At 34.3% G+C, this 10,953-nt stretch overlaps 1 protein-coding gene across 1 annotated transcript; it reads left to right on the top strand.

Annotated features, from left to right (window-relative positions):
- Positions 1-8,740: 8,740 nt before the first annotated feature.
- On the top strand, positions 8,741-10,268 carry LOC131182419 (NAC transcription factor 32-like). Its single transcript, XM_058151969.1, has 3 exons — positions 8,741-9,159; positions 9,337-9,620; positions 9,708-10,268. The coding sequence occupies exons 1-3, from the start codon at positions 8,901-8,903 to the stop codon at positions 10,266-10,268; spliced, it is 1,104 nt and encodes a 367-aa protein (XP_058007952.1). The 5' UTR covers positions 8,741-8,900.
- The last annotated feature ends 685 nt before the right edge of the window (positions 10,269-10,953 follow it).

Consider the following 10,953-nt stretch of genomic DNA (forward strand, 5'->3'; position numbering starts at 1 on the left):
GAGAATGTACCTCTAACAACGTCTACCAGGTCTGGCTCCTCTCGAGCCATAGTGTACACACAGGGTGCTACTTCAACCTCGGGTTGTTCTATAGTCTCAGAAGCTCTCTGTGATGTACCAGCTATCTCTGGTCTCATTGGTCTTCTACCCTGCATCTTGTGGGGCGGACCTGCAGTGCAATGGTGGAGCTGTGGGAGCACTCCTCCGTGGGCAATCTCTCAAAAAAATGCTCTGTGGACCCACATCTGAAACATCCACCCGTTAGCAATCTACACTTTCCTCTGTGGTTCTTCCCACAATGTGTACAAACTGGCATCGGGGTTGATCTCCGTGCTATAGGACCCACAGAATTGCCAATTGATACACCGGTTTGACCTCCACTCCTCGGGGTAAATTGGAACCTCTGCCTCTGTTCTCTGCTCTGAATCTGACCCTCATACCCCCTGGGTCTCTTGCTCTCTGTAGCAAGCTATTTGGGTGGCAGTCGGACCCTCTCTTCTTGTTGCTGTCCCTCTGAGCGCTCATCATTTCTAACTCTCTCTCTGGGTCCTATATCTTGGTGGGAGGTGGTGGCATAGCTCTGGTGACCTGACAGAGCAATTGAGTCATTTGCTCTAGGAAGGCTTGCTGTGTCCTTACTAAAGTACCCAACGATGGTTACGCTCTCACGCTCTTTGCACCACGACTACACGCAGGTGCAGGTGCGTGACTCTCTACTTCCTCCTCTATCAGTTCTGGAGGTCCGTGCTCTGAAGGATCAGATGCCATCGATCCTATAAAACAGATAAAGAAACAGATCTGCATTAGTGTCACCTCGACTCTATCTAAAGGCCCATGCATGTGATGCAACTATTTCTTTCTATCTATCTAGGTCTAGGACCGCCTAAACCTCTGCTCTGATTCCACTAAATGTGACGCCCCTTACTCATCTATTGTATAGCAGAGCAAGAAGTGCTACATTCGGTGCCGGAGCACCCTATCTTGTCTTGTCATGTCTATTGTAAATTTTAATGTCATTTAAATCAGGTAATTTATGTGTAGAATTTTTTTTTTATATATATATCTTATTTCTGTGGAGACCCGGACAGATCCTCCTCTGTTTTATTAGCATCTGGCGGGTTCCACTATCACGTGTTAACATATTCATAGTCATCTCACATATTTCCATATCATATTTTCTTTTATCATATCATTCACAACTATTTATGAGATCTCAAAATGAAGTGTCATCTATTGCATTCATATGAAAATTTATAGATAATAAATTATAAGTTTTCATTTCAAGTCCAAAATAAAATACATCATAAACTAGTAATTACATCATGACTAGACATAATGAACCAAAATACTAGTCTACACATGGGCCCTACCAAAATACAAAAGACTGATGAGGTGACTCTGATCGGTTGCAGATCTGGTCGGAACTCTGTCCGAATACTACTGTGGCGGCTGCTGATCTTCAGTACCTACGCGATGGAAAACCAACGCGCTAAGCATAACGCTTAGTGGTGCATAATTTATAATAATAATAATTAAACAATTGAAATAATATTTACAAATCATAAATTCTGGGTCTTTTACATTTTTTTACACTTTGGAATCAATTAAAATTATTGGGGTCTTTCCTGTTTACTTATTGTATATTAGGTATTAATTAATTATTATCAATGCCCAAGAAACCTATAACAAATTATAAAAGCTGGATACACGGGAGTATACGGGTTAGACAGCCATATGTCTACCCTGTATACATCACATCGGGCCACGAGGCCAGCTGTCGGGCACGAGACCAACTGTCAGGCTTGTAAAGCCAGAAATAAAGTAGGCACAATGGCCAGTAAGTAGGCATATAGCCTGTAGAACAATCATATCAGACATATATTGTCAGTTCATGATTTGCTCTATAAGCAGTACTGCTATCTGTGGTCCCTAATTGGTATACCAATTTATCCAAACTAAATAAATAAGTCTAGGTATACTATGGGCAATCAAACATTTTTAATTATTTTAGCACTATTCACTGTTACTATTTTCTAGTACTGTTCATTGGTACCATTAATTTCATATTAATGGGACATTAGTCCCAATTTACATATTCATATCATTTTTAATATTTAATTATCCTTATGAGTATTTTAATTATCATATATAGCATTTTTCCCATGAACCTTTCTTTAGGTTCATGTTGATGTGTTATCTTTATCTAGGAATTTGACTAGGTTAGGATGTCTATTTAGTCACACTTCCTTCATAACAATTGTTCCTCTATGTTTAAACTTGAATTTCAGTTTTTGAATCACTGAATTTGGACTTATAGAACTCAAGTTATGGTCAAAATACCATAACTGGTCCCTTTGCCTCTAAGCTGTCCAGAATTTACAATTTCTAGTCAATAAACTTTGACCAGTCATTTGATCATTTTATTGTCATTTTTAGACTTAGGTTCCTTCACAAGATATGTTCCTCTATGTCTTAGGGACTCCCAGGTACAATTTCATAATTTTTCAAGCTTGGTATAGTGAGTTATGGTCAATGTATTAACCTGGACTCTCAGTCCTATAAGGGCAAAAATAAACTTGAGCGTATGTTTGACCCTCTTTTTAGGGTCTTTACACTTAGAATTTGGCAAAGGTGTCTAAATCAATATTGTATCCCTAAGTATCATGTTTCTAGATCATATTGGCAAATCTCAAATGGAATTTCCTAGTGGGAGTTATGGCCAAATGAACACACAGGTATCAAATGGCATTCTGAGTTCAACTTAACATTTTCTAGATTTCAATTCCTAACTTTGGCTAATATTTTCCCTAGGATGCAATGGTTTCTAGAGCTTGGTCAAAACATAAAAATTGTTGTGCTATGTCTTATAAAACTTTTGGCACTAGTTTCACTCAATTTTCAGCTTTGGAGACCAAGTTATGGCATTTTTGCCAAAACTGGTCAAGCATACCAAAGGAACAGTATTTTGGACAATTTCTGGGTTGGCAGTTTTAGTGACTCAACTTTTGCTAACAATTTGATTTGGTTAAAAGCAAAACTGGGTTAAGTGGTCTTCATGAAAAGTGTAGCCCTATGTCTATACTTTCCATTGGTAAAATTTTAGGTCATTTGGACCAGTATAGAGAGAGTTATGACCAAATGAACATGTACTGTTCATTTGGTCATTTTCTGAGTTGGCAGTTTCAGTGACCCAACTTGTGCTAATAATTTGAATTGGTTAAAGGCAAAACTGGGTTAAGTGGTCTTCATGAAAAGTGTATCCCTATGTCTAAACTTTCCATGGGTGAAATTTTAGGTCATTTGGACTAGTATAGAGAGAGTTATGACCAAATGAACACGTACTATTCATTTGGTCATTTTCTGGGTTGGTAGTTTCAGTGACCCAAATTGTGCTAATAATTTGAATTGGTTAAAGGCAAAACTGGGTTAAGTGGTCTTCATGAAAAGTGTATCCCTATGTCTAAACTTTCCATGGGTGAAATTTTAGGTCATTTGGACCAGTATAGAGAGAGTTATGACCAAATGAACACGTACTGTTCATTTGGTCATTTTCTGGGTTGGCAGTTTCAGTGACCCAACTTGTGCTAATAATTTGAATTTGTTAAAGGCAAAACTGGGTTAAGTGGTCTTCATGAAAAGTGTAGCCCTATGTCTAAAATTTCAATGGGTAAAATTTTAGCTCATTTGGACCAGTATAGAGAGAGTTATGACCAAATGAATACGTACTGTTCATTTGGTCATTTTCTAGGTTGGGTGCAGGGAAATCCGAATTTGGGCAGTATTTAGCTCAAGTTTTGGACAGAATTTGGGCATGGTTTCTTCATGGAAAATGGGATATTTTGGGTCTAGTTTCACCTCCAATTGGTCTCATACCAATTAGGGTCACACAATTTTATTTATGGCCTAAAATGTACACTGCCCTCAACAAACACAACCTGCAGAAAATTAACACTTCCAAAACTCAATCTCCACCAACTTCCTTACTTCAATTTGTATGCAATACACTTCTATAAGCAACAATCTCATCCCAATAGGTCAATTTCAACATTTTACACAAAGTCCTCAACATTTACACAAACCCTAGTTTTCAAAGTTTCAAATTTACACAATCAAACACCCAAACATTTCAACTAATTACACATTCTCATGGAACCATTTTTCATCATTTGAAAGCAATAAACTTCAAGTTCCATGGCTGCCAAAAATTCAAGGGTTCTTTCCTCTAGATTTTCTTTTTGTTTTAATGGTATTTATGCTTAGCTAAACATGCTTTTCATGTTTAATAAAGAGAAGAAGAGGGATTAGTGCACTAACCTCTTGGATAACTTGTTAAACTTCAACTTTTCTTCTTCTTTTCACTATCAATGGCTTCCTTATGGAGTGGGCTAAATTTTTAATGAAGGGGTCTATGGGTTTTGGTGAGGAGGAAGCTTGGAAAATCAAGCTTTAGGGAAGACAAAAATGGAGGGAGAGAGCTCCCATGGTGGACGGCAAGGAGAGAGAGAGAGAAGAGGGAAGAAGAAGATGGTTGGTGGGGTTTTGTCTCTTGTGGGTATTTATATATATACATTTATGTGTACTTTATTGTTTTTAAATTTCATAAATCTATTTCCTTTCTTTTCTTTTCTTTCCTTTTTTTTTCTTTTCTTCTTCTTTCTCTTCTCATTTTTCAAACTCAAATTCATAAATTTAATTTATGTTATTTATTTTATTTCCTAATTTTAATTTGACATTTATGTCAAAATTTACCTTTATGGGTGAAATGACCAAAATGCCCTTCATGGTGCATATCGGGTTATTTTTATTATTTTTGTACCAAATAAATAAATTCTCTAAATTTTATTTTATTTTCTCAAAATTTTTCCTACATTTTTTTTAATATTTATTTCATTAATTTATGCCTCCTCACTATAGTTTAAGTGTAGTTCCAGACATTTTAATTATCCGAACAGACATTAGTCATTAGATAGTAAAATGTGCGGACTACCTTTGGTGATGACGTTACATATAATATAATTAAATATTTTCTTTATTTATTAATATTAATATTATTTTTAAAAATAATATTATTAATCCTTATTAAAGAATAGAGAAAATTTAACGAAATTAAACATATTATGTTTTATAAATAAATTTATTATAATTTCATAATTTTATTGACAATATCAGGAAAACTTTACGTGCGCTATATATACATATGAATATTAAATAAAAAATATTATTATTTTATTTTTTTATTAAAAAAATAATATAATAATTTTTAGATAATAAATTTAATAAAAATTTTGAGTTTTGATAGTTAATTATAAAAAAAATAACATTTAAAAGAAAAATAAAAAAATAAATTTAGTATAAAAATAATAATTTTACGTGTCAACTCCTATCAACTACTCTTTTATATATATATAGAGAGAGAGGAATATCGGACTAAATGGGTCCTATCAGAGCGTGGTTTCTATGAAATATAAATTATGGAATCATATTCCTTTTTTAATATTCATATATAAAAACCATATTGCATTATAATAATAACATATGATTAATGAATTGAAAGTGATGTATGGTTGGCCAAGTTTGGTGGTGATATAGTATTTCATTGTTTAATCGGAAGAATAATTTTATTCTCTATATTATTCAGGAATATTGATCGGAAAATAAATGGGAACAGACGACAGCTAAGCACTTGGTAAAAAAATCAGCAAGTTGGAACTTAGAATAAATGCATGATCTATTGTTTTCGAACATGGCAATCAATATGCAAATGCTTTGTCCTTTCATGGAAAGAAGGTTAGCAATCTATATGTAAATGCTTTGTCTTTTCATGGATGCGCGGACCTCACATTTCTTTCAATGGGTTGGAAGTCTTTGTGGAGAATTCATCTCTCTTGATGGCGTAACCCTAGCAAAATCAAGATTTGATTACGCAAGAGTGCTGATTTTGACAGATTCTACTGAGTTTATTAACAAAATCATTCAGGTGGATATTGATCATGTCAAATTCAATATCAGAGCCACCGAAGAACCATGCCATGAGTTGTTCTCACCTCCAATCTCCAACAACGAACGACGATTGTCCCTGTCAGAAAGTTCGGATGCTGACGTGGACTCCGAAAACAACCCTATTGGTGCATCTGGCAAGCGCAATGAGAATGTGAGTACAAGTGGCTTATACCTTTCTGAAGACAACTACATCGATCATGAAAATTCATCTGCAACGCATGATAAGCAACATCAATTATTGAACCAACACCATAGCCGCCTCTCCCTTAACGATTCTTCGGCAACTCTTGCCATCCAAACAGATGGGGACGAGTTGGGAACCCCAAAGAACATCGAGCTCCACAAATCTTAAATCGAAGCATCGTCAGAATTTGAAATACAGATAACAGAATCTTGTTCTCCAATGCATAAGCATAATTTGAATTCTGATTATCTGCACGCTGCTCCTGTCTTTGAGGACCCCTTAGCACCTTTAATCAACACAGCAAACGGTAAATGACAGTTGCCAATCTTCCTTTATTAACTCGGAGCTTCTAGAAATTGGTAAGCCTCCCTGCACCCATTATTTCCTCTCCAACTGTTATCAATTACTCCGGGCCTAATCAACAACACCAGCCAGCCCAAACCATTTAGCTCTGGTTCCTTATATAGCTACTAGCCCAGCCCAGCTCCCACTCCCTGCGAATCACTTATTTCAGATCTCCCCAAAGCTTAATGGTGGCGGAAAAATGAAAAAAGGATCAAAAACAGGAAGAATTGTGAAGCCAGCAAATAGTGACATCCATCGCATGAATTCTCGCCCCAAGAGAAAAATATTCCAATGAATATTCCTTAGACATAGCAGATGAAGCTTGGCAAGCTGTCAACATGGGAAAGCAGTTGGGTATGTCTTTTTCTCATTCAGATGAACCCGTGGCAAGATACTTTATGGATTAATGACCTTTTGCAACACTCCAGCCGTTGATTCCTCTCCTTTATTATAACCTTCTCCTTTTCTGCTTATGGTTTCAATCACCTTGTAGTGATCCGTTTCAATCCACCCAACAGTTTCTCTTTCAATTTAGCAGGATCATCTGAAACTTTTCCTTCAATGGTGGGGTATTGTTTTTCGCTTCCCGAAGGATTTTGCATCAATATTTCTTTAATGGATGGCTCTAGTTAGTGGAAAATGCAAGAAGAATTTTAGCTGTCCTTTTTTGCAATGTCATGTTCCTTGTGGCTCCAAAGAAATAATGCCTGTTTAATGGAAGCTGAATGCATTAAACTGCAAGTGAAGAGTAAAACTCAGAGACATATATACAAGGTTGGGTGAACACTGTTGATTTCCACACTTTGCTCTTTTATACTGCTGAGATTTAAACTTTGATGTTAAAGTGGGGTCTTATGGCTGGCTTTGTAATCTTGGGGATTCAATCAATTCTTAGAAATTGCCCACATGAATCAGAGTTTTGATCTCTGCTTGCTTCCTGTTGCTTTCTTTTGCTGTCTTGAGAGTTGATTGGTATTCTGGAATTTTAGTCCTGTTATTGCTATGTTGTTAGCACAAACAAGGATGCTCCATTTTGTATTTTGTAGCTCTCTAGTGAGTTTTAGTTGGCGTGGATTAAACTTTGAGAAGTGGCCATTGTAAAGAGTTGCAAGGCGCTGATAAACATTAGCCCATTAGTTACATGAGATGAGGATTGCAACAACAAAATGAGATGCTATCTTGATAATCTTATCACAAATCACTCGTATTATAGGGTTTCACTCCTATCCAAGTCTATTGGATGATTTTGCTTTGTATTCAATGGTTTCTTGTTTCTTCTAAATATTTTGCTATTTGTGTAACATTTATATATACCGAATAAATTAATTAATTTCTAAGATTAGTTTATTAGATAAATAAAAAAAAATTCATACCTATATTATTATTATTATTATTATTATTATTATTATTATTATTATTATTATTATATAAAATTTTATTTTAAATTACAATAAAAAAACTTAATTGGGTAGAAGTTTAGTCAAAGTTAGACTAAAAATGTAAATTTATATAAATTCTAAAATTAATTTTTTAAAATAATTTAAAATTAATTTAAAAATAAAAATTTAAAATAAATTGATTTTCATCAACGGTTAAATGTAGTCTTTTATTTTCCATAATGCTAAATTATCATAATATATAATTATTTGAAATATAAAATAAAATGAAAGATAGTAATAGATAATGTTTAAATGATAATTTTATTTAAAAAATAAAATATTTAGAATTTAAAAGATATAACGTTTGAAATTTGAAATACAAAATAAAATGAAATATAGAAATAGATAATGTTTAAATGATAATTTTATTTTAAAAAAAAATATTTAGAATTTGAAAGATATAACATTTGAAATTTAATTTTTAATAAATTATATGTATATATATATATATTCAAAATTTTTGACATATATAATTCATAAATATCCATATGCATATCATAAGGTGTGATGATATAATTTATAAATATAATAATCTTAAATTTCATTTTAATTATTTTTTTCTGGTTATAATTAATACTATTAAATAATACTTAACTAAATAATTTTATCTTTAAATATATAATTATTAAAATTTGAAATATAAAATAAAATGGAAGATAGTATAGGGATAATGTTTAAATAATCTTAGAAGTTTGATTGGTTTATCAGATATTAAAAAAACTTGTGTCCCACACTTATCTAGTTTCAAACTTGGTTTCTAATAAGAATAGATAAATATTAAGTCTTGAAAATCTATCTTTTAGGGTTATTTTAATTTTTATTAGAAGTCTATTCATATAAAAGAGAGAAAGTTGAGGGAGAGAGAATTTCAATACTTTTACGTTAGCTTGCATCAGTCTTCTCGGGAAAAAATTCCTCGCAAGAGTCCAATTATGGAGGTGACACAGCCGCAGTCCAATGCTTCTGTTACCGCTACTCGTCAACCTCGAACAGACCCCATCAATGACAACAACAGAAAGAACTTCATTGATATTGATTATTTTAATTCTTTTCCACCCGGGTATAGGTTTCGCCCTTTGGACGGAGAGCTTGTCGTTCATTACTTGAAAAACAAGATAGCCAATCAACCCTTGCCTCCAAACAAGATCATGGAGGTTAAACTTTATGAGTACAATCCCGAGAAGCTTGCAGGTTCTTTGATCTTTAACACAACCTATTTCCATGCTTATGCATATATTTACGCGATGATTTTGTTTTTGCAATGCTATAATTTTTTTTCTTCTTTTCCACTATGATTTTGTTTTGCAATGTTATGATTAAATCTATGTTTTGTCGATGGATTTACCTTTTCCTTGTTTTGATGAACAGAGGAGTATTGGCAATGTGGGGAGACAGAATGGTACTTTTTTACACCAAGGGACAAGAGATATCCAAATGGAAGTAGACCAAAACGAGATGCCGGTGGTGGATACTGGAAGGCAACTGGAGGGGATAAAGCTGTTAAATATAAGGGTGCTGTGGTTGGATATAGGAAGGCACTTGTTTTCTACATGGGAAAGCCTCCAAATGGTACAAAGACTAACTGGATTATGCATGAATATAGGGTCAGTGATGCCCCTCCAAGAATCAAAACAAGTGCCGATGATATGAGGGTAATTAAATAAATATTTAAATTTCTTGTTTGTTGTTCATTAATTTTTCTTTTGTTTGATTAATTCTCTATTCTTTTTCTGTGGCAGTTGGATAATGTGGTTTTATGCAAGATATATAAGAGGGATGCGAAAGACAATTTGAGAAGTCGACTTTCAAATGAGGAACAATCTGCAGAGTTAGATGATCAAACTGCTGATGTTGTTAGGGATGTTGACAAAAATAGCGATCCTCCAGCCTACACAAACGCCCTTAATGACAATAAGCAAATTGTTTCAATCCCAATCCAAGAGAATCCAAGTGCATTTTATGAAGATCCTCCTTATGTTCCAATCAACGATCATGATCATCACCAAGCAATGTTAGAAGCTGCCAATTATCAACGAGCAATGTGTGCAGCTGCCAACTATGGATCTTATCGAACTTATGCTACTGGTATGACACCACCAATGCCTGAACCTGTTCAGATATATCCCCCAGAGGACATCCAGATACATTCCGCAGAGGACATCCAGATACATCCCACAGAGGACATCCAGATACAACCCACAGAGGACATCGTATCTAAATATCTGAATGAGAATTCTTGTGAGTTCGAGCTATCACTATCACCGGATGATTGGGATATTATTTCCAATTGTCTACTATAGTTAGTAATTAGTTATATAGAGTGATTGACCATCATCTGATTTGAAATTATTTAGTCATTTGGTGATCAACTTATGTAAAGGATGATGATAACTGGTTAGTTAGCAGGGAACATCCAGTTTTGTAAATTGAATTTGCTAGAATCAATGGAAAAACAATAACCAATTTCCATTTACTTCAATAAATGGAGATAGCGATTGCAGAAGCTGCTCCAAAAAGGATGCATGCAATTATACCTTCAAATGCAAGAGTGCTTGCCAAACGCAGATTTCGCCTCATATAAGGAACGTCTGTGTCCAAACCAATCAAGAACAAAAAAATGACTCGAAAATTGAATGTCAGAAGTTGATAGTATTCTATAGAAGAAGACTGGATAAAGAATTCCTGAAGTTTTTTGATTTTGCACAACAATGAAGGACCTAGCACTAGTCCAGCCTGAAAAACAAAACAGCGAAAAAACAACAACATATGAAGTACTGCAAAAACCTTAAAAATCTGCTCTTGTATCAAAGAAAGACAGGAAATGCATACAATAATATTTGCAACAGGTCCTGGTTGTCCTGAAGGTGTCAAGATAAGATGAAAAATGCGGGAGATTACAAGCATACGAGCTGCCTGCATTCCTGTTGTTATTATTGGGTTAAAGTTAAAGAGATCTTTCTGGCAAATTGCACGTTTGGCAAATTG

Source organism: Hevea brasiliensis, chromosome 8, assembly GCF_030052815.1.
Source record: "Hevea brasiliensis isolate MT/VB/25A 57/8 chromosome 8, ASM3005281v1, whole genome shotgun sequence".
In the NCBI taxonomy this organism is placed as follows: domain Eukaryota; kingdom Viridiplantae; phylum Streptophyta; class Magnoliopsida; order Malpighiales; family Euphorbiaceae; genus Hevea; species Hevea brasiliensis.

What these genes read in the sequence shown, in the direction of transcription:
- LOC131182419 (XM_058151969.1), top strand. Translation starts at nt 8,901, where the DNA reads ATGGAGGTGACACAGCCGCAGTCCAATGCTTCTGTTACCGCTACTCGT. An exon ending in CAATCCCGAGAAGCTTGCAG is followed by an intron (nt 9,160 to 9,336) that starts GTTCTTTGATCT and finishes TTTGATGAACAG; the next exon opens with AGGAGTATTGGCAATGTGGG. An exon ending in CAAGTGCCGATGATATGAGG is followed by an intron (nt 9,621 to 9,707) that starts GTAATTAAATAA and finishes TTTCTGTGGCAG; the next exon opens with TTGGATAATGTGGTTTTATG.